General features: G+C 42.0%; 1 protein-coding gene across 4 annotated transcripts in view; it reads left to right on the top strand.

Moving 5' to 3' along the window:
• The window catches only part of AP3B1 (adaptor related protein complex 3 subunit beta 1), a 579,624-nt gene that overhangs the window by 145,164 nt on the left and 407,554 nt on the right, over positions 1–26,906 (top strand). For all 4 annotated transcript variants that reach the window (XR_012320508.1, XR_012320502.1, XM_073680171.1 and 1 more), the window contains exons 16-20: positions 7,657–7,843; positions 13,563–13,693; positions 16,377–16,491; positions 21,138–21,267; positions 24,421–24,574. Coding sequence is in view for 2 of the 4 variants with exons in the window: in XM_073680171.1 (XP_073536272.1) it covers positions 7,657–7,843; positions 13,563–13,693; positions 16,377–16,491; positions 21,138–21,267; positions 24,421–24,574 (717 nt within the window). In the remaining 2 variants the exon portion in view is untranslated. The remainder of the gene's footprint in view (positions 1–7,656; positions 7,844–13,562; positions 13,694–16,376; positions 16,492–21,137; positions 21,268–24,420; positions 24,575–26,906) is intronic.

Below are 26,906 nucleotides of genomic sequence, written 5' to 3'. Positions count from 1 at the left end.
TTTGCGACTTCTTTTACTCTAAAAGTTGCAAAAATTGTGCCAAACTTGCATACTCAAAAAATATGCTAGGGGGCAACTGGAAAGGAGTGAAGTTGTGCCAAAGTTTGCAACTTTTTAAAAAGTCGCAATGGGTGAATGAGGCTGAAACATCTGGAATTGTTAGACTTCGTCCCCAAAGCGGAAAGCAAACAAAAAACAAAACAGGTGAGCACATATAAAATAGACTTAAAAAGACACAAATGCAGTAATGGGAAACGCTGGCCCTGCTTGACACACGAGGGATAATCCAGTGCATTAATAAAATCAGAGTATATGCTCAGATCATGGGGTGCTCAGCTCAAACAATATTAATCTTGTAAGGTAGAGTGTAGAAAACACAAAGCGGCACTCACCACTGACATTTTTATGTGCAAATAGTTTTATTCGGTCATCGGATGCTGAACATTGACACAAAAGGAACGAGCAACAGCTCCGAGCCAGAAGAAGCTTGTTCTTAGGCGAAACAGCTGTTGCTCATTCCATTTGTGTCTCTGTTCAGAATCCGATGACTGAATAAAACTATTTGCTGATTGAAATGCCAGTGGTGAGTGCCGCTTTATGTTTTCTACACTCTACCTTACAATAATAAAGTGGGTTTAACAAACAAACAAAAAAAAACACTAAACTAGACCAAGAACAGGCACAAAGGCAATGATGAATTGAGGCCATTGTGAATTCTGAGAATGAAGAGAATCTACTAAGGGGCAATCCATTGTGTCATACCGGACCAAAATGGCAAGCAAAGATACAAAGCCAAAATTCAAAATGAAAGTGAACATTGTGTATATACAAGAATGAAGATAAAGAGTTGGAAAATTGGTGCAGCCACATATCATCCAATGTATCAGTAAGCTGAACCAATGGGAAATTACTGTGCTAAATGCACCAGATTTCTGTAGCAGATTTGCATTAAAAATCTTTCTTGCACAATCTTCATTATGTGTTTTAGACCCTTTCTCTGGTTTGTGTGACAAGGGGGTGTTGCGGTTTAGGAAAGGGTGTGATGCTGTGCGCTAAAATGTTGTCACAACTTTTTGGCACTAAATACGCCAAATAATAGGCAGAGGAAAGAAAATGAAACTAAATAGTCTAAAGATTCCCCAAAGTTGTCATTCAGCATGAGTTACTGTGATAAATAAGGCTCTGTCTACAAATGAGTTACCGGTATATAAAAATCACCCCAATGACCTAGTGTCCTTAAAATACATAGAAGTACTTTTGCCAGTAGTCAAAATAGACCAATGCGATTCCCTTGTAAACATGGGTCAGCACTAGTGTTGAGCGATACCTTCCGATATCGGGAAATATCGGATCGGATTGGATCGGACCGATACCCAAAAAGTATCAGATATCACCGATTCCGATACCGGAAACCAATGCAAGTCAATGGGACACAAATATCGGAATAAAAATAAACCCTTTCTTTCCTTGTAGGTTAATTCTACATGAAGGAAAACAACTAAGAATAATGTAGAATGACATGAAAAGCCGGCAATTCAGCAGCGGCATACACTGGTACCCGACAATTTACAACAGAAAGAATAGAACATCACACATAGATTAGATAGATAGAAACATGTCAGTCACATATATATTAAGTACAGTGACAGTGTTGCTTACTGTACTTGTCATTTAGTGTAAAGGATTTATTAAAAAAAATAACAGTGTTTTCATGCACCGTCTCTTTAAAAAAGCCGGCCGCAATTCAGCAGCGGTACCCGACAATTTAGAATAGAAAGAATAGAGCATCACACATAGATTAGATAGATAGAAACATGTCAGTCACATATATAATAAGTACAGTGACAGTGTTGATTACTGTGCTTGTCATTTAGTGTTAAAATAAAGGATTTATTAAAAAAAAAATTGGCGTGGGGTTCCCCGTAATTTTAGGCTCTAGCGGATGTTAAGCAGACGGCTGGGGCAGATGTTTGAAGCCTGGGAAGGGGGTAATACCCACGGAGCTTCCCAGGCTACTAATATCAGCCCCCAGCTGAATACCTAGCCTTTACTAGCTATTAAAATGGGGGACCCCAAAAAAAATGACGTGGGGTCCCCCCTATTTTAATAGCTAGCAAAGGCTAGGCAGACAGCTGGGGGCTGATATTAATAGCCCAGGAAGGGTGCCATGAATATTGGTCCCCTCCCAGGCTAGAAACACCAGCCGTCAGCCGCCCCAGAAATGGCGCATCCATAGGATATGCCAATTCTGGCACTTAACCTCACTCTTCCCACTGCCATGTAGCAATGGCAGTGGGGTAATAGGGCTGGGGTTGATGTCCGCTTATAATGCCAGTTGACATCAAGCCCAGGTTAGTAATGGAGAGGCGTCTATAAGACACCCCCATTACTAACCCCATAGTCAAAGTTAAAAAAAAAACACAAACACCGAGAATAAAGTCCTTTAATTGAAATAAAGACACAATTCTTTATTGTTCTAAATTAAACCATACTTACCATCACGCCCATTCCAGCTGAAGCCAACGATCTCCTGCAATAAAAGTAAAATAATAAACCAACCTCATCCTTACCTTTCCATGGTTCCCACGACGGCTCCAGCTCTGCTACATTCACATGACAGGCTGGATCGCAGCCGAAAGCTGCTATCCAGCTTGCCATCCCGCAGAGACTGAGAAGCGCGGGCATGCTTGCGCTCCTCATTGTCTGGCTGTGACGGCATCCAGATGAGCCGAGTTCATGTCCAGTCAGTGACGTGCATGAGGTGAGCTGAGTTCATTGGACATGAACTCACCTCATTGGACATGAGCTCACTGACAGCGTGGGAAAATTCTCCTGCGCTTGCAGTGAGCGTGAGAGAATTCTCCTGCTGAAGCACTGAGCGCAGGAGAATTTTCCCACGCTGTCAGTGACGTGCATGAGGTGAGCTCATGTCCAATGAACTCAGCTCACCTCATGCACGTCACTGACAGCGTGGGAGAATTCTCCTGCGCTCAGCGCTTGAGCAGCAGAATTTTCCCACGCTGTCAGTGACGTGCATGAGGTGAGCTGAGTTCATTGGACATGAACTCGGCTCATCTGGATGCAGTCACAGCGAGACACTGAGGAGCGCAAGCATGCCCGCGCTTCTCAGTCTCTGCGGCATGGCAAGCTGGATGGCAGCGTTCTGTTGCGATCCAGCCTGTCACGTGAATGTAGCAGAGCTGAAGCTGTCGTGGGAACCATGGAAAGGTAAGGATGATGTTGCTTTATTATTTTACTTTTATTGCAGAAGACATTGACTTCAGCTGGAATGGGCGTGATGGTAGGTATGGTTTAATTTAGAACATTAAAAAATTGTGTGTTTATTTCAATTAAAGGACTTTATTCTGGGTGTTTGTGTTTTTTTTTTTTAACTTTGACTATGGGGTTAGTAATGGGGGTGTCTTATAGACGCCTGTCCATTACTAACCTGGGCTTGATGTCAGCTGGCATTATAAGCTGACATCAACCCCAGCCCTATTACCCCACTGCCACCGCTACAGGGCAGTGGGAAGAGCGAGGCTAAGTGCCAGAATTGGCGCATCCTATGGATGTGCCATTTCTGGGGCGGCTGACGGCTGGTGTTTCTAGCCTGGGAGGCAGCCAATATTCATGGCACCCTTCCTGGGCTATTAATATCAGCCCCCAGCTGTCTGCCTAGCCTTTGCTAGCTATTAAAATAGGGGGGACCCCACGTCATTTTTTTTGGGGTCCCCCATTTTAATAGCTAGTAAAGGCTAGGTATTCAGCTGGGGGCTGATATTAGTAGCCTGGGAAGCTCCGTGGGTATTACCCCCTTCCCAGGCTTCAAACATCTGCCCCAGCCGTCTGCTTAACCTCCGCTAGAGACTAAAATTACGGGGAACCCCACGCCAATTTTTTTTTAAATAAATCCTTTATTTTAACACTAAATGACAAGTACAGTAATCAACACTGTCACTGTGCTTCATATATATGTGACTGACATGTTTCTATCTATCTAATCTATGTGTGATGCTCTATTCTTTCTGTTGTAAATTGTCGGGTACCGGTGTATGCCGCTGATGAATTGCCGGCCGGCTTTTTTAAAGAGACGGTGCATGAAAACACTATTATTTTTTTTAATAAATCCTTTAACACTAAATAACAAGTACAGTAAGCTGAGCGCTGCCATCCAGCTTGTCATTGTCATCCTTCAGAGACACTGCAGAGCGCAGGCATTATGGGAACTTCTGATTCCGGTATTCGATATTCTAAAAGTATCGGAACTCAGTATCGGAACTCCGATACCGCGAATATCGGTCGATACCCGATATTTCAGTATCGGAATGCTCAACACTAGTCAGCACACAGGAAGGGTATAAGTGGCACTAGTAGAGTAACAATCAAATGGTACGCCTAAGGAGCCACCGCACCGATGTGTGCTGTACAGAAGAATGGTTGATAGCCACACGTGACACATTATTGAAATTTTGGGTGTTTTTTTGAGTAATGGCAGAAGTACTTTTATAGTTTTAAGGTCCCTCCTGATACAAGTACTTATTCCGGTAGTCAGAAAAAAAAAAAGGCCAATGCATTTCAATAATGAGTAACCTCTGGGTCTCAAAGTATTAGTCTGCAAAACATACATTGGGTGCAATCGTGCCCTTAGGTGTGGCATTTAATTGTTACTCTCATGTTAATGATGCATATAGCCCTTTTGATGTGCCGACCTATGTTTACAAGGGAATTGCATTGGCCTTTTTACTTGTGTTTTAAAGGGAAACTGACCTATTGTTTAAATCAAATTTTTGTGTTCAAAGTATTTTTTAAAATGTTTTTGGCAATATATATCATTTTTCATATCATAATCTTTATAAAAAAGTAAAAATAAACAACCGTAATCTTGCAATTTTCACACTGGTCACTGGTCTAATTTCCTGCCTTTTAGATGCTTTAATATAAAAGATAGGGTCAGGTTCTGACCATTGTGACTATGAACATGTGGATTTCCTGTCTCTTAAAGGGAATCTGTCAGTAGGATCAATCCTCCTAAGCTGTCTGTATGGACATGCAGGTCATAGGAAGGCGTGTGCTTTCTTAAAGAGGTTGTCCACTACTTTTATATTGATGGCCTATCCCTTGAATAGGTCATCAGTGTCTGATTGGCCAGGGTCCTACACCCGGCACCCCCGCCGATCAGCTGTTATCGGTGTCGGCGGCGGTCGGAAGTACTCACTTACGAAGCTGGTCCGTCTACAGTGGGTACGGAAAGTATTCAGACCCCTTTAAATTTTTCAATCTTTGTTTTATTGCAGCCATTTGGTAAATTCTAAAAAGTTCATTTTTTTCTCATTAAAGTACACTCTGCACCCCATCTTGACTGAAAAAAAAAACAGAAATGTAGAATTTTTTACAAATTTATTAAAATAGAAAAACTGAAATATCCCATGGTCATAAGTATTCAGACCCTTTGCTCAGACACTCATATCAGTTTAATTAAACACAGCCGGACTCCAATGAAGGAGTAGAATCATCTCAAGGAGGATCACAAGGAAATGGACAGCATCTGACTTAAATATGAGTGTCTGAGCGAAGGGTCTGAATACTTATGACCATGGAATATTTCAGTTTTTCTATTTTAATAAATTTGTAAACATTTCTACATTTCTGTTTTTTTCCAGTCAAGATGGGGTGCAGAGTGTACTTTAATGAGAAAAAAATGAACTTTTTAGAATTTACCAAATGACTGTAATGAAACAAAGAGTGAAAAATTTAAAGGGGTCTGAATACTTTCTGTACCCACTGTACCTGTAATGGCCGCCGCAGGGTACTGCACATCTGCCCCCTATTGATTTGAATAGGAGGCGAATGTGTAGTACCAAGGCCCAGCCATTACAAGTAGAAGGAGCAGCTTGGCAATTGAGTACTTCCGGCCAGTGGTCGCAGACTCCGATAACAGCTGATCGGCGGGGGTGCCAGGTGTAGGACCCCGGCTGATCATACAATGATGACCTATTCTAGGGATAGGTCACCAATGTAAAAGTAGTGGGCAACCTCTTTAAAAGTTTAGATACCAGACTTTATTTTTTGATTGATTTGTGTGCTGCAGCCCCAGCAAGTTGATGAGGTTTTACCAAATCTTCTCTACTCGCTGCTGAGATTATCCGCACAGAAATTGACATGTGCAGATTTATAATTCTGCTGTCAATTCTTTCTGCAGATTCACATTGTGCTTTTCACTTACCTCAATGTAGCAAAATACGTTAATGCAGATTTGGGTTAAAATCCTCCAGGGTGAGATTCTGCTCCTATGTTTGTAGCTTTATAGGAGGTCATAGGTAATTTGATTTCCCTCTGGCTGACCCCCCAAATTACCTGATTTGCAGCCTCTTGTAAATGAAACTGAAATATATGTGGGAATCGCTGATAGAAATATTCCCTGAAAAAAGAAAATGTCAGAGAAGATCCAGCACAGAGTTGTGTAGCTGGGGAGCGGGTGGGATGTCGGGTCAGCCTGACGGCAGTGTTAAGCAGCCCTTAATGCTGCCGAGCTGCGGAGGTTTGCAGGCTGAGACCTCTCCTATGCTGCTGTGATTACAAGTAATTCCTAAACCGGCTGAAGGCATTTTTCTTCTTCACTCGAGTACACCAAATCTATGAATTTGCTTCATTAGTCTAAATAAGCACATTTCACACTCTGCCTGGTAGTTGAGGTATCGGTGTCTTTATTTGCGCTGTATACACATAGTTAGCCGCAGAATGCTTTCTGACTATTTTTAACAAACATTTATGCCTTGCAGATGCATCTAATTTAGAACATAATGGTAAAATTTGGTTTGCGGTAGGCTATTATAAAAATGATCTGGATGCAGTTTTAATGTAGCATAGTCAATGGCTGAATTAAGAAATGATGGAAAATTCCGTCATAAAACAAGCTGTTACCTTACATAAATAAATAAATGAGCGGTATTACCGCCGGCTGGAAGCACTCTTTTATCTTGGTTTTTAGAAGGCATCAGCAGCTCGCTTTTATGAAAAAGTAACAGCTAAATGCACTGCAAATAATTTACAGTAATCCAGTTCAGTGATTCATGTGTCTCCTTTAATGGGCCATAATTCAGAGCAAAGTAAGAGAGTCGAGAGCTCAGAGCAAAGTAAGAGAGTCGAGAGCGAGTGTGCGGACCCTCGTGGTGCCAGGGACACTATCTCTTCATAACTCTCACCTCGGATGGAGCACTTTGCCAGCCCCCTCATACCCGCTGATGTTTTGATGTCCTGCATATTTTCTCGATTAAGTTTTGAGTGCCATGTTTTTAGTTGTATTTCCACATTCATTATCCTCACGCAGACCCTTCAGAGGGTTTGCCATATATGATTATTTTTTAATGATGCCTTTCTTTCCACTTCAGCAGTTTAATAATCTAGCACATGGCTGCCTCGCCGTAGTTAGCATTCACCTCCCAGCTTAGAGCAGGACATGTGCTTTTGGCTTGGATTTTCCATTTGCAGCTTCAGAAATGCGTATTCCCTGCGGAGCGACATTTGTTTGTCTTAACGCTTCATTTTTATTACCTCTTTAAATATGTTTACTGGCGGTTATCAATAATCATAAATCACTTCTTCTACTTTCTCTTTCTCTCTCTGATTTTATATATTTTTTTCTTTCTCTCTCGACAGACAAAATTGCTTACTCAGTACATATTAAATCTGGGCAAATATGATCAGAATTACGATATCCGGGACCGTACGCGCTTTGTAAGACAGCTTATTGTTCCAAATGAGAAGAGTGGCGCTCTGTGTAAATACGCCAAGAGAATATTCCTGGCCCAGAAACCGGCTCCTGTTCTAGAATCTCCTTTTAAAGGTAAATTAAATCTGTGTTCCCCCACCCCTACAGGTAATAATGCTCCCGGTGGGTAGAATATGAGTGCTGCTGAGTATAGCAGGAAACTATTCACCTGATTGTGCATCCAGGGTGGAGCATAATCAAAGTAAGGCCCTCTTCACACGTCCATTTAAAAATGTACACTAAAGGCAATCTATTTTTTTCTAATATCCTTGTGGTTTTCTGTGTGCCGTCCGTCCGTCCTTCTGTCTGCCGTCCGTCTGCCATCCGTCCTTCCGTCTGCCACATAGAATGCAGAATAGAAATGACCGATTTTTAGGTGTTAAACATGTGCAAAGATAGATAGATGATAAATAGCTATCAGTGAGATATATAATTGGTGCCTTGAGCGTGTAGTTTACTGTACATGTATTAACTTAATTTAATGAATGAAGAAAATGATCTGGAGTCCCCCTTATTTTTTTGGTAACAAGCAAAGGTAAAGCAGACAGCTTTGAGCTGATATTATCAGGCTGGGAAGCTCCATGGTTATTGGGACCTTCCAAGCCTAAAAATACCAGCCCTCAGCGGCCCCAGAAGTGGCGCATCACATTAAATGCTCCAATTCTGGCAGTTCACCTTACCTATTTCCGATGCACTGGTGCGTTGACAATCGCATTAATAGGGCTTGAAGTTGATGTCACCTGTAAATTGTCCAAAAACACAGCTGGCATAAAGCCCTGGTGTCTAGCAGACATCCCCATTACTAACCCAGTAAGAAAAAAGAAAAAAAAACACACACAAAAAATACTTTATTTAGATAAACACTCCCCTACACTTTCCCTGGTTCACCGCTTTATTAAACAAAAAAACACACCCAGGTCTGCTGTAGTCCACAGAATCCGTTGTATTCCAGCAAATGGAAACCTGAAAAGAACATACACACAAAACACAGAGCAATGAAACAAAAACACTTTCTCTCGGTAACTACTTTATTTAAAAAAAGTAAAATAAAAAAATTTCCTACGCAAGTGTGAAGGATCCGCACCTCGCCAGCCAGCCTGATTTCACTATTACGTCAGAAGGATCATGTGATACGGATCCGCACTTGCACCAACGTGACGTTCCTCACACCCTGGGTACTCCTAAGGTCGGATTGGTACAGTTTTACACAGACACCCCCTGTCCACATGGGCCCAAGAAGGCACAGGGAGTGAGAAGAGGTGGCCCATTCAGTTACTGACGTGGCACCACACTCGCTCACACACCTGACAGGCTGAGCGTGGAGACTAAACACAGCTTGGCTACCTGGTTGTTACGTGCTGTTCTACGTATCTCCTTGCCCCTATGAGCTAGCCACGTCCTGGGGATCTCGGAAATATACACTTTCTGCGGGTAGGACATCTAGTATTTCGATAACTCTTTCTGAAATCATAGCTGGTTGAACAAAGGACTAAGACCGCATGGCTTGGATCCACAGGGGGTCTTTATGTGGGAGGTTGCATACTAGCTAGCTGGTGGGAGTGTGAATCCCTTGTTTGAAGCTGGCCAGATGTCTTTTTACATGCTTACAGGAAGATTGTAAGCTGCCATTACAATTTATGATTGTAAGCTGCCCCCATCCTTCACAGCAGGTTTGACGTAGTCCAAGCAAATCCAGCAACGTCCATCGAATCCTCCATACAAAGACTATGGATGGATGTCTTCCGAATGCTATCAGCTCTGCCAGTGAGATAAGTAGTTGGCTGAAGGGTATACCCACCACTCACCTCCGTATGAGCACTGGAGTTAGCGAGCGCGGTTGAGGTACATGTTTATGGAGAGGTCTGGAGATCTGACAGTAAAACGAGCACTCCACCCACATCTATCTTATAACTATGGCCAATTTTGTAATTCACATACTCCCATAATTAGATTTGTATTATTGACCAGGTCTAGGAGTGGCTATAAAAGGTATTCAGGACGATTAAGTGTTTTGATCCTTGGGAAATGTTAACTTGCACTCATAATTTGGATAGAATAAAATCTTCTGTGGATTTCCCTGCGACTTCTGATCCATAATGCACTTGTTTTATTTGTGGATTTTGTAGTGGATTTGCTACGGTTTTTCCCCTATGCATTGCAAATGGTGAAATCCTGTAGTAAAAATCTCATAGCAATAGAGCACTTACACAAAATAACCAAACCAGAAGGCCTTCAAGCATTCACAATTACGTGGTTTTCCAAACTTGTACATTTATGGTATATGCACAGCTTTACTATACATTTATAGAAGACGTGGGTCCCACCAATGGGACATAGAATCATAGAATGGTAGAGTTGGAGGGGACCTCCAGGGTCATCTGGTTCAACCCCCTGCTCAATGCAGGATTCACTAAACCATCTCAGACAGATGTCTCTCCAGCCTCTGTTTGAAGACTTCCATTGAAGGAGAACTCACCACCTCTCATGGCAGCCTGTTCCACACATTAATCACCCGCACTGTCAAATTTTTTTTTATAATATCTAATCTGTATCTTCTCCCTTTATTTAATCCTATTGCTTCTAGTCTTTTTTGTAGAGGGATCAGCTTTATTCTCATTAGCACAGTGTGACAGCCCTTGAGATATTTGTAGACTGCTATTAAGTCTCCTCTCAGTCTTCTCTTTAGCAAGCTAAACATTCCCAAATCCTCTAACCGTTCCCCATAAGACATTGTTTGCAGACCGGTCACCATTCTGGTCGCTCTTCTGAACTGTCTGTCTTTTTTTAAAATGTGGCGCCCAGATCTCGACACAGTATTCCAGATGAGGTCTGATCAAAGAGGAGTAGAGGGGAATAATTACTTCACGTGATCTAGACTGTATGCTTCTGTTAATGCAACCCAGAATTGTGTTTGCCTTTTTTGCTGCTGCATCACACTGTTGACTCATGTTCAGTCTGTGTTATATTAGTATACCCAAGTCTTTTCCACATGTGCTGTTGCTTAGCCCTGTACCTCCCATTCTGTATATGCTTTTTCATTTTTCTTGCCCAGATGTAGGACTTTGATTTCTCCCTGATAAAAACTATTCTGTTAGTTGCATGCCATTGTTCCAGTTTGTTTAGATTCTTTTGAATCCTTTCTCTATCTTCTCTAATATTCGCTATCCCTCTTAGTTTTGTGTCATCAGCAAATTTAATCAGTTTACCCTCAATTCTTTCAACTAAATCATTGATAAAGATGTTGAACAACACCGGGCCCAGGACAAAGCCTTGTGGTACCCCACTTGAGACATTCTTCCAACTGGATGTGCAACCATTTATGCAGGGCTGTCGAGTCGGAGTTGTGGAGTCTGAGTCTGTGTCCATTTTGGTGGAGTCTGAGTCAGAATCGGAGTCGGTATAAAATGGACCGACTCAAACTCCTAAAATATATAATAAATTGGGGACAGTAGTTCAATGCAGTTTGTGGGGAATATTTTTTTCATAAGAATTTGGGAGACTTATGAAATGTCCTATAAATGTCTGTCCTATTCCTGATCTAAGGATCTAGACTTTTAGCTGAGATGAATCTGTGCTACAGTAAATTTATCACTTAAACATGAGCAATGTATGAGAGAGTCAGAGTTTTTATGTCCGTGTCATGAAAATTGAGGAGTCTGCATTGGAGTCGGAGGTTTGGCTTACCGACTCCACAGCCCTGTATTTATGACCACTCTGTGTCTGATCACTAAGCCCGTTATGAACCCACCTAACAGTTGCCTTGTCCATTCCATAGTCATTTTTTCAAGAAGTATGGTATGAGATACTTTGTCAAATGCTTTGCTGAAGTCAAGATATACTATATCTACTGGGTTTCCCTGATCCACCCAGTCAGTGATTCTGTCATAGAAGGAAATTAAGTTAGTCTGGCATGACTTGGTTACAAACCCATGCTGACTCTGGTTAATCACTTCATTCTTATACAGGTACTTACATACATGTTGTTTAATAATTTGTTCAAAGATCTTTCCTGATATAGAAGTCAGACTCACAGGCCTATAGTTCCCTGGGCCCATCTTCTTCCCCTTTTGAAGATAAGGACACCATTCGCTCTTCTCCAGTCTTCTAGGACTTCTCCTGTTCTCCAAGATCATGGAGAGTGGTTCAATAATTTCCTCTATCTCCTTCAGTACCCTAGGATGTAATTCATTTATGTTAGCTAAGAGTTCCCTCACTATCTCTCTGTTTATAGATAGTGTGGGTTCTTCTATTCCTTCAATAGTACAATGAAGATACATTTTCTTTCTGAGAGAAAACAGTTGCAAAATAGGAATTTAAAAGTTCGGTCTTCTCATCATTTTTTCCAAGTTTATCATTTTCATCCTGTAAAAATCCTATAGCATCTTTTGACTTTTCTTTTGACATATCCCCAAAATCCTTTCTTATTGCTTTTGACATCTCTTGCAAACCTTAATTCATTATCAGCTTTAGCTAATCTGATGCGTGCCCTACAGGTTCTGCAGACAGCATTATATTCTTCTTTAGATATGCCTCCCTCTTTCCATTTGATAAACATTTCTTTCTTCCTTTTTAGCATGTGTTTAAGTTCTGTGTTCATCCATCCTGAGTTCATGCTTCCTCTTCTTCCTTCTTTAGGGATTGTTAACCATTGTGCTTTGAGAATCTCATTTTTCAATATTTCCCATCCTTTCTGCACATTTCTGTCCTTAAGGACATACAGCCATTGGATCCCTTGTATACTCTTTCTGAGTTACTTAAAATCTGTCTTTCTGAAATCCAACCTTGAAGTCTGTCTCTTCACAGGTTTTCCTCCTCTAGTTATCCAAAATTCTATAATAGCACGATCGCTGCCTATTTGGGTCCCAACCACCCTTACCTCCTCAACCATTTCCTCCCCATTTATAAGGATTAGAACCAAGGTAGCAGATCCCGTTGGTCTCTCTTCTACTTTTTGGAAGATAGTTATCAGCAAAAGAGGATAAGAATTTGCTGGATCTGTTACTTTTGCCTGAGAGAGATTCCCAACATCAGTCCATCTGTCTCAGGAGCACTGCTGACCTATTTTAGTAGAAAACTGGTTGGAATTTCCATACAAATGAATGGGAATTTGCACTGATAGCAGTATGTGTTGAGGACCTATTCTCAAGATGTGAATCTGCCATAAATGTACGAGATGGGAGTACCCCCTTTATGAGCAGTGGGTCCTTACAAGGTTTGCCGCCTTATTTACATACGTAATGGCGCGCCGGATGTTCTTAGGAAACCTTTAAGGTCACATGGGTTTATTTTGCAAACTATTTTATCGGTTCGTAAGTTGTTCCATATGCAACTAGATGCTAATTTTGAAACTCTGCCGGTTTTCTGGTGTTTTAGCGATCATGTAAATTTATTGCTAATTTCAGTAGTAATGGTGTTTGGTGTAGCAGAAAAAGAATGATTAAAATTCGGAATGAGCTGGTGGAAAGCCTTGTCAGTGGATTGTTAAGCTGCGCTGTCATTCTTAATATTTACCATCCAGTCGTTTCCAGACAATCTGCATTCCAGCACGACGCCTCTAAACATACTGACTGATTAGCTTTTATATTGACCATTATGAAAGAGATTATTATAATGTATGGATTGAAATAATCGTCCTGACCTTATGGAAGGCTGTCTGCTTCACATCTATTTCTTCATATCCAGGCTAATATCACAGCACTGATCTGCCATCTTCATAATGGTTGCACTTTGCGCTGCAAGGCTCATAGGTTTCACTGTAATCAACTATTTGCTGCTTATGTATTTCATTCAATAGATCGAGATCGTTTTCAGCTTGGTACGCTGTCTCACACGCTGAATGCTAAGGCATCGGGCTACTTGGAGCTGTCTGACTGGCCAGAGGTGGCGCCTGATCCGTCTGTCCGCAATGTGGAAGTCATTGAGCCGGTGCGTTTCCACAATTTCTTGTCTAATATTTGCTTATTTTTATGTGCAGTGTGTGTGTATATATAAATATATATAATAGGTGTAACGGTTTAGTTGACGTAGTTTACTCATACAAAAAATAGAAAAAGTGTCAATTTCGCTCCCCACTTATGTATTAGAGATAAGTATCCCCCAGGGTACACAGTCTGATCTGGGTATGGTGCACGGAGTTTGCACTCGTCTGGCCTCCAGGTCCAATAGCTCTCTATGATCCAAAAGGGGGATGTTCTCCAGCACCAAAGGGAAATGGGTAAAACTCAGCCTTTAATGATATAGGATAAAAAAAAATTGGTGCGCATATTGAGAAAGAAAATCCATAATTCTTACGCGTTTTGGGTAGAAAAACCATTAGGGCTATGATTAAGTATTTTTCTACCCGAAACGCGTGAAGTTTTTTTTTTTTTTTTTTTTAATATGTGCACATTCTCCCAATTTTTTTAACCTGTATAATTAAAGGCTACATTTTACTTATTTACTTTTGATGCTGGAGATCATTACCTTTTGGACCATTGAGAGATACTGTAGTCCTAGTCTTGGTGCCGTATGTGTTTGCGCAAGGTGGCGGTGGGAAATTATGTTAATGGTTTACAATTATCCTTTCTTCTTTTTTTTTTAAAGTACATACTACTACCATTTTAGTCTTAAAGGGAATATCTTGGGGAAAGCGACTGTTGCACGAGAAATGTAGCGTTTCATTGTGGCCATTCAGATTATTGTAATACATGATACAAGTCTGCCAAAAAGGGAGCTGCTGTTACAGAGCAGCTCTGCCCTGCCTTCTAGTGAGGGATCCTAATCAGGCACATCTTGCGTTCATGAAACAACCCCTTTAAAGGGGTTGTCTAATCTTCATTCTTCAGGCACGCACGGCTCCTCTCTCTCCTGGCTTCCTGCTTGCTGGTAGGTGCCGCACTTTTCATGATTGACATTTCAGACCAGTTGCATAGTTGCACATCTGGTGGCCTATCTGTGCACTTCAGAGCAGTGCTTACAAACTCTATAGCAAAACGCTTGCAAGCACTGTGCGCTATGCCTTGGGCACCAGCCACCTCTAATAGACTGCAGAGGTGGCCGGTAACATGGATAACAAGCAGTAAACTGTAAAGTTATAAATCTGTCTGTACTTAAGAACGGAGAGCATTTTTTAATGGCAAAATTTGCAAAGATGCCTGTTTACAGCCACTTTGAAATTTTAGCCATTTAAGAAGAAGAGACAACCCCTTTAAGTGGGGTTATTTCATTAATCAATATTTATATCAGGCAAAACATAATTTTTCAATTGGAATTGTTTACAGTGTTCTCCTGTGTCTAGATGTTTCTGATGTGAAAATTGCCTCTTCAGCGAAGAAGAGGACTAGAACTCTAGTGCCACCTACAGGAAGTAGCAATCCTAAAAGTCAATATCGACCCTTTAACGAGCTTTGCCACATGACTTAGGATAAAATAATTTGTCCTAAGTCATGTGGTAAGACTCGTTAAAGGGTCGATATTGACTTTTAGGATTGCTACTTCCAGTAGGTGGCCCTAGAGTTCTAGTCCTCTTCCTCGCTGAAGAGACAATTTGCATATTTACTTTCCCAGAGGAGCATGCATGGCCATTAAGTCTCCTTGCTCTGACCTGCCAGGCCTGACTTGTCTCTCTCCACAAGGAGAAACGTTAGATCCTAGATTTGGCTGATACATGCTTGGTATGGCACTCCCTGGTGTGATTTCTGAGTACATGCAGTGCAGAGGATCCTCGTGCTCTGTAGTTGCTCTCTTCAACTGGATCCTTTTATATAAGACGAAGGAGGGATTCCTGCTATTAAACAGGCCAACCAATATTAATCAGCCCCATAGATGCTTCTCACCAGTACTGGTCTCATTGGGTGGACCTTCTGAAATGTCATGATGAGAACAACAGGAGACGCCATAACAAATTCAGCATGTAATAATTAAAATAAAAAGTAATATTCCAATTGAAAGCTTGTGGCGGTCAGTCATGGCACAACCTGTTTAATCTACTTGTGTTTAATGTGAGATTAGCAGAATTTCTGGTTACCAGATTGTGTCTCTTCTGTCCGTGGTGTGACCTCCGTGCCTCCGCCCTTCATGCCCGTGTCCGTTTACAATAAGTATAGGAGTTTTTCATGATTTATAATGTCGGTACATTAACCCTTTGATGGAACGTTCTGATAGTTCCATTATCTAGCAAAATATTCTGTAAATCTTATTAATCTTTACACAATTGGATCTCCGTATAAATATGGCTTGTCTGCATATCGCCCACATGAACAATTACATTCTGCCACCTTTTTGCCCTCTGCACCTTTGGCAAAATAACTTGCAAACTTTCTAAATTGTTCTTCGAGTCAAAAGTAATTTCTTTAGCTATAATTGTCACATGAAATTAACACAATCCCTTTATTTTATCAGTGTCAAACAGAAGGTTGGTGTTTGTGGCCCCCGCTGTCTGCGTCCCAATCTCTTCCTTTTACATGTCGGATTACTGCAAAAGTTTAGACAAAAGAATAACACAGTTATGGCTCCTGCTATGTGACTATGAAAACAAACCAAAAAATGTTTGGTCCTTAAGGCTGAAATGGGCTTTGCACATAAGGGGTTATAATACATTTTTTTTGATGAGTATTTCTTGCTGCCACAGGCTAAAACGTGGACAACTTCTGAGGGAAAGCCGAAAAAAGAGAAGGCTACAAAAGATAAGTTTTACTCCTCTGAAGAAGATGAAGAGGAGGATAACGAGTCTGCAGCCTCCAGCGGTAAATGTGATATTACATATGGTCACTCCTAGAATAATGTTTGCACTGTAGAAGATGACCGTACACTTCTAGTTTCACCTGACATCAGATGAAAATTTTTAACATGACTAATCACTAGCCTACTGCCATATTGCAAAAGACTTCATATAATTTTAAGACGATGGACGGCCAAAATAGTCAAAATCAGCAGTTTTACCCCACCTTTATTCCATGTGTATAACCATATTTAGAGGAAACATTTCAGCTGTCATAGCCCCCCAAACCATCTCCATGTCTCTACTGCACCCTATTTCTACTTGATAACTGGCTCCTCCTTATGCCTTAGCCACTCTTACGGTATGCAGATCTACGTGAGGACTTGTCTGGCGGCGCGTTGATTCCCCTAGAGCAGGGATGTTCAACTTAAACACACAGAGGGCCAAAATGAAAAACTTTGACAAAGTTGCGGGTCAACCAGTATACAGTATAATGGGCCCACAGTCCTCCATACAGCAAAATGGGCCCCACATAGTCCTCAATACAGAATAATGGGCCCCACAGAGTCCTACATACAGTATAATGGACCTCACATAGTCCTCCATACAGAATAACGGGCCTAACATAGTCCTCCATACAGAATAATGGGCCTCACATAGTCCTCCATATATAGTAGTGGGCCCCAACATAATCCTCCATACAGAATAATTGGCCTCTCATAGTCCTCCATACAGTATTATGGGCACCACATAGTCCTCCATACAGAATAATGGGCCCCACATAGTCCTCCATACAGAATAATGGCCCCGCATAGTCCTCCATACAGAATAATTGGCCTCGCATAGTCCTCCATACAGTATTATGGGCACCACATAGTCCTCCATACAGAATAATGGCCTCACATAGTCCTCCATACAGAATAATGGGCCCCATATAGTCCTCACTACAGAATAATGGGCCCCACATAGTCCTTCATACAGGATAATGGCCCCACATAGTCCTCCATACAGTATAATGGGCCCCACATAGTCCTCCATACAGTATAATGGGCACCACATAGTCCTCCATACAGAATAATGGGCCCCACATAGTCCTCCATACAGAATAATGGCCCCGCATAGTCCTCCATACAGAATAATTGGCCTCGCATAGTCCTCCATACAGTATTATGGGCACCACATAGTCCTCCATACAGAATAATGGCCTCACATAGTCCTCCATACAGAATAATGGGCCCCATATAGTCCTCACTACAGAATAATGGGCCCCACATAGTCCTTCATACAGGATAATGGCCCCACATAGTCCTCCATACAGTATAATGGGCCCCACATAGTCCTCCATACAGTATAATGGGCACCACATAGTCCTCCATACAGAATAATGGGCCCCACATAGTCCTCCATACAGAATAATGGCCCCGCATAGTCCTCCATACAGAATAATTGGCCTCGCATAGTCCTCCATACAGTATTATGGGCACCACATAGTCCTCCATACAGAATAATGGCCTCACATAGTCCTCCATACAGAATAATGGGCCCCATATAGTCCTCACTACAGAATAATGGGCCCCACATAGTCCTTCATACAGGATAATGGCCCCACATAGTCCTCCATACAGTATAATGGGCCCCACATAGTCCTCCATACAGTATTATGGGCACCACATAGTCCTCCATACAGAATAATGGGCCCCACATAGTCCTCCATACAGAATAATGGCCCCGCATAGTCCTCCATACAGAATAATTGGCCTCGCATAGTCCTCCATACAGTATTATGGGCACCACATAGTCCTCCATACAGAATAATGGCCTCACATAGTCCTCCATACAGAATAATGGGCCCCATATAGTCCTCACTACAGAATAATGGGCCCCACATAGTCCTTCATACAGGATAATGGCCCCACATAGTCCTCCATACAGTATAATGGGCCCCACATAGTCCTCCATACAGTATAATGGGCACCACATAGTCCTCCATACAGAATAATGGGCCCCACATAGTCCTCCATACAGAATAATGGCCCCGCATAGTCCTCCATACAGAATAATTGGCCTCGCATAGTCCTCCATACAGTATTATGGGCACCACATAGTCCTCCATACAGAATAATGGCCTCACATAGTCCTCCATACAGAATAATGGGCCCCATATAGTCCTCACTACAGAATAATGGGCCCCACATACAGGTGAATATCATCAAAAAGTTAATTTATTTCAGTTCTTCAATTCAAAAAGTGAAACTCATATATTATATAGAGTCATTACAAACAGAGTGATCTATTTCAAGTGTTTATTTCTGTTAATGTTGATGATTATGGCTTACATCCAATGAAAACACAAAAGTCATTATCTCAGTAAATTAGAATACTTTATAATATCTGAAATGTTGGCCTACTGAAATGTATGTTCAGTAAATGCACTTAATACTTGGTCGGGGCTCCTTTTGCATCAGTTACTGCATCAATGTGACGTGGCATGGAGGCGATCAGCCTGTAGTCCTCCATACAGAATAATGGCCCCACATAGGGGTGGCAGTTCTGGTGTTGGGAGGCCAATTATAACTACCCTGAGGGCCAGATTTGGCCCACGGGCCGGAGTTTGACACGTGTACCCTAGACTAATCCTCCCTTCCATCTTTTAAGCACGGGCTTGATCGTCATGATTTGTAATAGAGACGTCCTTGTCGACTTTTTACTAATTTTGTATATGTGAGCAATGTTCTGCCTCTCTGGGGGATGTACAACGAAGCTGGGCGTGCGCTCCCCGGCTTCGCCAGCGCCCTGTACATGTTGTGGTGGGAGGCAAAACGTTACATGCATGTGCAACATTTGCCAAGGGCCGACTGCAACATTGTTCTTGCAATGAATGTCAATCGTACCCCGGGTAGGCATTCTTTCACAGATTTCAATAGCGTGAACATGGATTTAAACTGGGTTTTATAATTATAGAGCAATTGCTAGGGCAGCTGATGGGTTATTTTTAAAGAGAATCTATCAGCAGGTTTTTCGTCTCCAGTCTGAGAGCTGCAGAATGTAGGGGTATAGACCCTCATTCCAGCGATGTCACTTACTGGGCTGCTTGACACAGTTTTTATAAAATCATGGTTTTCTCTGTTACAGACATAACAGTGCGCAGGATGCTGAGCTCTGTATAACCCCGTGCACAACACTGATTGGCTGCTTTCTGTGTTCACTGTGCATAGACAGAAAACGGCCTTTCAGTGGTGGGGGCAGTGTTATACAGATCTGTTGAATATGAAGAATTACATGGCAGCACTATTACTAGTCCGATGATCTCGTTCTGTTAAAACAGTGATTTTATCAAAACTACAGCAAGCAGCCCAGAAATTGACACATCACTGTAATCAGCGATTGTGCTCTCAGATTAGATGTTAAAAACCTGGTGACAGGTTCCCTTTTAGGGTGTATACTACAAATATAAAAAAAACGGACTAGTACCTCCAAGCAGAATAAGGCAAGTATGAATTGGTGCAAACCGTCATGACTGTTCAATATGACCAAGAAAATACAGCTTCACTCTGAAATGCTATAATATGCCAACATTGAATAAATGAAATTGAAACTGCATTACTGCTATAGAAAGTATGTTAAAAAATGAAGTTTCTATGTGCACAAATTGGCCAATTCATGAGAGCCCAAGAGCCACGACAAGGCGTATCCCTTTGATTGGAGCCTAACCTAATATCATTCCTCTCCTGGGCTGAAAGTCTACAATTTTAACGACAGATAGGATCCAGCTCTATTTAAAATCGCCTTAGGGTGATGGTAGGAGTGCTCAGTCAGGAGTGTACTACAAAAATATCAAAAAACTGCCCAGCACCTCCAAACAGAATGAGACAAGTGTGAACAGGTGCAAGCCTTTAAGGATGTATCCATACAATGCAGCAATAAACCCTGATTGGGCAGCACCATGTGAATATACCCTATTACACTTTGGGATGGAAAATCAGATTTCAGCAAGGCTCCCGGCACACATGCCAAGCATGATCACAGGCCAAAGTGCACTTCTTGTGTCACAAGAAATGGCCCTTTTTGGACACGCCGGGTTGCTGTGCATCAGAGTACTTTATTTTATTTTATGGCAAAGCTTAGTGTAGTCAACTTTCTTGTGCAGATGGGCACAGTAAAAAAAAAAAAAACCCTATATCTCACGATATGGGAGTCAGTGGCCGATGTATGCCCATACAGTGACATATTGGAGGATTGCTATGAAGATAATGGGCAGATTTATCAATACGATCTAATTCTTAGTGCAAACTTAGACTGAACAGTTTTGTGCTGTTAGATAAATCTGTCTGATTTTAAGCCTGTTTAGTCTGAGTTTACACTACTTATCAGTTGGCTGATTTTTGGTGCACAGTGTGGCGTGTTAGACCAAGCACTTTTCCAGTAAGCCACACCCATTTTCACTGAGGCCACACCTTCTTGTCAGACAAGGAGTAGGAAGCGTCTAAAGCACATCATAAATATGGTGCAGGTCATGAAGACAATGTTTTGTCGCAAATCACACCGCTATTCTGGCTCCATAAGTCTGCCCCATTGTATTTTGTGTCTTGGTGTAATGTTTAGGACCAATCACATGAATAGTGCCTGTCAGTTGTGTGGCAAAAGTTCTTACATGAGATGCCTGTTCTCTAGATGAAGAATCTGGTAGCGAGGAGGATAGTGAAGATCAGGAAGAAAGTAGCAGTGAGGACAATGAAGTGAGCTCTACCAGTGAAGACGATGAGTCAAGCCATGAAAGTTACCAAGACAAAGAGAAAAATAGGTAAGACTCCTTGGGCTATATGGATTGTGAATGCTGACGTATACAGTACAGTACTAGCAGCTTTATTTTGGGGGGATCTGAAAGGGACCTCTGCACCTCTATGTGGTCTAAAGCAATGCGTCCAACATGCATCAGGGCCCCACAGGAGTTTGTAGGTGACAAAAGTTTTATGGGGCTTTTATATGGCAATGTGCCTGATCTGTAAGGTTCTGTTCACATTTGTGTTGGGCTCCTTCACAGATTCCGCCAGAGTCCATAGGACCCTGTTGTAAGTCACTGGGGGCCATCGGGCACCTGTGGTCTCTATTGCAGAACCTAACACCACATATGAAGAGGCACGAGTTACCTTCAAGGACATTTTCTGAAGAATAGAAATGACTTGTGACTAATATAGTGATTGTTAAAAACACTTTAGATTCAAATCCCTTTAGGTACATCAGAGCTATTACAATGTAAGATTGAAGGGAATGTTTTAATGGCGTTTCCACTTTTGTAAAAAAAAAAAGTTAAGAGTGAAGGCATACTTATAGTGGGAAAACAAAAATAGGACCTGCTTATCATCAGAACGCGCCCTTCACTACAAGCGCTGCTTCCAACAGACCAGAAATTGTGCTGACAAAGGATACCCTCGTGGGTTTCCTCTGGCGTATGGATCTCTATAGACACGTTTGGTGTATACAACAAGAAAAGCTCCCAGGTAATATACACCAAAGTGTAGAGCTCGAACGCTTTGTGCTAATGGCCCTTGTACAATGGACAGATCATATGTTATATAGCAGAGCTGTGTGCAAAGTGAGGGAAGGGATGTGAGTCTTGTGCATAGATGTAGCGGTCACATAACTACCCTATGGAAAAGACGTGACTCTTCCACCATACCTGGAAGCTCATGTGTCCCGCTAAAATCTGCATTTTTTTAAACCTGCATTGCAAAACAACCTAGAACTATGGAAGCTCCCTACCCCAATAGATAAAATATATAAGAAAATGTTGGAAAATTTGTTGTCTGCATTGTGCATGTTTTAAAGGGAATCTGTCATCAGGTTTTTGCCACCTAAACTGAGAGCTGCATGATGTAGAGACAGAGACCCTGATTCCAGGGATGTGTCACTTACTGAGCTGCTTCCTGTAGTTTTGATATCATTACAGGACTAGTAAACATGCTCCATGTTCATGAGCTCTGTATAACCACACCGCCACCACTGATAGGCAGCTTTCTGCCTTTGCACAGTGTGGACGGGTTTACACAGAGCTCAGCATTTAGAGAACTGCAGCAGATAAAACAGGGATTTTATCAAAACTGCAGCAGCTTAGTAAGTGATACATTGCTGGAATCAGGGTCTCTGTCCCTACATTATGCTGTTCTGAAATGGGTTAGCAAAATCTTGTTGACAGATTGTTTTCTCAAAGGAAATGTTTGGAGCTTCCATATAATCTGTGCGGGATTCCTGCAAGGATCGACTAGTGTTGAACAAGGTAGCGGGTTAGTAATTAGGACTAATAAATTCTATGGTGTGCGATGGGTTTTCCTCCATACTGTCAGCCGGTGGCCTCTGCAGACATGATCACCCTTTGCTCTGTAACCTGCTGCCGGCTCCGTTGATGAGTTTGCCGTTTCTCGCCGTCGTGGCTGACAGCCCTGATTGGGGCATAGTACGCACTCTGCTCCTTTTATTACAGACAGTAATTAAAGCAACTCGCCCTGCCACTTCCATAACAAACACAGCATAATGCCCTAATTATGACTTTATTAATTTAAGTCAGGATTTAATGATTTTAAAAGTGATTTATATTGTTACACCCACACAGAACAAATGAAATCTGTGGGTTAAATTATTACAGGCTTTTCATTGCTGCAAAACTGAAGCGCTGCTAGCCACTACATATTACTCATTAGAGAAGCATGAAGCTCCATAGGTTGTAAACAAGCGGAGCAGGATAGGCGAGGGTAACGGTAGGCTCTGCCGCAGAGCCTCCGCACCGCACACCGATGTATGTCACTGTGACACCTTACCGAGGTTTTATTACATTCTGTCAATAATGGCCAGATAACACGTTATTAATTATATTTATCATCGCAGTGGGGGAAAAAACTGCACCAAGGAAAGTAAATTTATTGACCAAACATGTATGGATATAACCACAAGAGGTTTGCATGGTGCGTGTTCTACACTTGAAAAGGACCTGTCACCAGGACAAAATTGGCCTGTTTTTGCTCTTATTTTATTCCTACAGCTCTCCTGAGTATTCCTTTTGTTGTGTGTATGTATGTATATTTGCAATAATTAAAATTAGTGTTGAGCGAGTATGTTCTGTCCGAGTATGCTCGGGCCGAGCTCCGAGTATTTACAGCTGCTCGGTGATATGGTTGAATCGCTCCCATGTGCATGATTTGCAACTGTTTGACAGGTTTATTACATGTGAGGAATGTGTAAGAAATAGACATTCCTCACATGTAATAAAACTGTCAAACAGTCGCAAATCATGCACACGGGGGGGGGGGGGAGCGATTCAACCATATCACCGAGCAGCTATAAATACTCGGAGCTCGGCCCGAGCATACTCGGCGAAAGGGTTAACAGAACATACTCGCTCAACACTAATTTAAATATATATATATTATAATAATTTAATTGTATTTATTTTTATTTATTTTTTAATCTTCCATGCGGTTTCAGAGACATAGGCACTTTTTGTTTAGTGCACGTACGTCTAGTTGGCAAGTGACCGCCTGCAAATCACATACTTGTGGTTAAGCTCCCGGCGTCGGCAATGGAGAATCCTGATAGCACGCGATGGGAAGATTCACAAGTCTGCAGTCGCATAGATTGACTGCAGACTTGTACCCCAAGGCTGGACAACCCCTTTAATGTATAAAGAGTTTACACAGAGTTTTTACATCTATTTTAAAGAAAATGAAAAGGATGTTCAAGCAGATTTTCACTGTCCTACTTACTTAGGACTGAAATGATAGCCACATTGTGACATGGTTGGAGGTTTTGCGATTAGCATTTGGGTATAATTTTTTTATGGTTTTTGCTAGATTTGTGGTCACCTTGTAGCCCTGGGTTATATTGGTTCAAATAATTAGTAAATCAATAAATGGCAAAACTCCTGTTCTACACAATGATAATGATTGACTTTTTTTTATTCAAGTGAATCTGAAGATAAGAAGAATGGGAACGCTGCACACAGCGACGGTTCGGGCTCTTCATCCTCTGATGGAAGTTCGGACTCTGACTCTTCATCAGAATCTGGAGAGGGCAGTGAACCTGTGCCAGAGGCACCTAAAAACGTCCCTAAACCCAAGGTGAGACATGCTGCCCAGATGTTTCCCTCCTGTCTCCCGAGTTAGGCTACATGGCACGATCCAGCTATAACATTTTCACCCGGTCACATAGTAGGTGATGGTTGTTAGTCACTGGGATCTGACACTTTATAAACTGGATTACTCTAGGGAACTCCTAATCCCCCTTCACCTGGGATAGTTGTCTTAATCAGCCTGTTACAGCAGTGAATGAGAGGGCTAGGTGATTAGTAGGGAAGGTAAATGGCAACGGATAGAGTGAAGGTTAGCTTCACATCTACCTTAAATTTATCGGTCGGGTTCTCTCTTTTTTTTTTTCTAGATGGATTATCACAACATGTTGCGTTTTTCTTGTGATCTGTTAGATTGTAACCTAGATCACCTGAAATACTGACACTAGCCACCTCATCGCTGCCCTAGACCACCTGAAATACTGACACTAGCCACCTCATCGCTGCCCTAGACCACCTGAAATACTGACACTAGCCACCTCATCGCTGCCCTAGACCACCTGAAATACTGACACTAGCCACCTCATCGCTGCCCTAGACCACCTGAAATACTGACACTAGCCACCTCATCGCTGCCCTAGACCACCTGAAATACTGACACTAGCCACCTCATCGCTGCCCTAGAGCACCTGAAATATTGACACTAGCCACCTCATCGCTGCCCTAGACCACCTGAAATACTGACACTAGCCACCTCATCGCTGCCCTAGACCACCTGAAATACTGACACTAGCCACCTCATCGCTGCCCTAGACCACCTGAAATACTGACACTAGCCACCTCATCGCTGCCCTAGACCACCTGAAATACTGACACTAGCCACCTCATCGCTGCCCTAGACCACCTGAAATACTGACACTAGCCACCTCATCGCTGCGCTAGACCACCTGAAATATTGACACTAGCCACCTCATCGCTGCCCTAGACCACCTGAAATACTGACACTAGCCACCTCATCGCTGCCCTAGACCACCTGAAATACTGACACTAGCCACCTCATCGCTGCGCTAGACCACCTGAAATATTGACACTAGCCACCTCATCGCTGCCCTAGACCACCTGAAATACTGACACTAGCCACCTCATCGCTGCGCTAGACCACCTGAAATATTGACACTAGCCACCTCATCGCTGCCCTAGACCACAAGTAATGTTAATATTAATCCTTAAAGGGGTTGGGCGCTTTCTCATAATGTTTCAGAAATGTCAGAAACTGATGTGTACTCGCATATAGAGATTCTGAAGTATGTCATTCTCGAAGCCCCCTATTCCCTGCTGCCCACCATGCTGCTCGGATGTTCCAGCGAAAATGTACTTAGAAGGGGAGCCAGGAACAAGGTAACTAAGAAGACTGGTCCTAGGTCGTTTCTCAGCCCATATAACTATGAAATATAAATCCACTGTCTTAGACTACAAGGCATGTCAACATGAACCCTTTCACTTCCCCTAGACCATCATGGCTTTTGACAATAATCCCTCCGCTGCCTTACACGTTTACACTACCAGGAATCTTATCATAACCTCTCATTATCCTAAACCAAAAGCAATTTGGACATTTCACCCTTTACTGCCTTCAGATTATAGCAAAGTTGCATAGATATTGTATAAAACTATGTACCTGATTTGCACACATTCCAACTAAACATATCTGGTCTTGCTCAATTCACTTGCATTGAGTGAGGCCGTGCACGTCTAGTCTGCATGTGACAACAATAATACAAAAAGTGCTACGAGGATTATTAAGTCTGCAGTCACAGGTACTCTAAGACCAAACAATCACTTTAACTAGTGATGTGTGTTCTTTTTAGGTGTTTTTCTTCAATATTTGTTTGGTAGTATTTTAGATCGCATAGCTTATGGTGAACAGTGCCCACAACTCTTATTGCCCCACTTTCTGCCAATTTTCTGTTCCCCAAAATTAGAAATGTTTATACAGATCCAGGAGGAGCATACCTTTCTGGACCACTTATTCCCAGGTACTATTATCTCACTGGATATAAAATATTACAGTACTTCGTTGTGACCATATTTACTGCATCTGCAGTTGTGTGTTTGTATCACAAGCACTTGTTAAAAAAAATCAAGAGAAATCTGCCAATAAAGCCAAAAGTAAGGCTTCATCTCTTCTAAGATAAGGTGCCCAGGAAATACACGCTAAAATATTCCAGACTCTTCATAAAGCTTCCTGAAGCCTTTACTTAAATGGGCTAAATAAGTAAGTCGTATCGGAATGGTAACTTTTTAGGAGCCAATACAAGGTAACATTGGGCTATCAGTTAGAGGATATGGTTTCTAAATGATGCAGAACACACAAATATTTTGGA

This window comes from Phyllobates terribilis, unplaced genomic scaffold (genome assembly GCF_046119375.1).
Source record: "Phyllobates terribilis strain yellow unplaced genomic scaffold, ASM4611937v1 Scaffold_1__5_contigs__length_1240528914, whole genome shotgun sequence".
NCBI classification, from domain to species: Eukaryota; Metazoa; Chordata; class Amphibia; order Anura; family Dendrobatidae; genus Phyllobates; species Phyllobates terribilis.
Note: the sequence above shows the minus strand (reverse complement) of the source record. Positions and strands in the feature narration are given on the sequence as shown.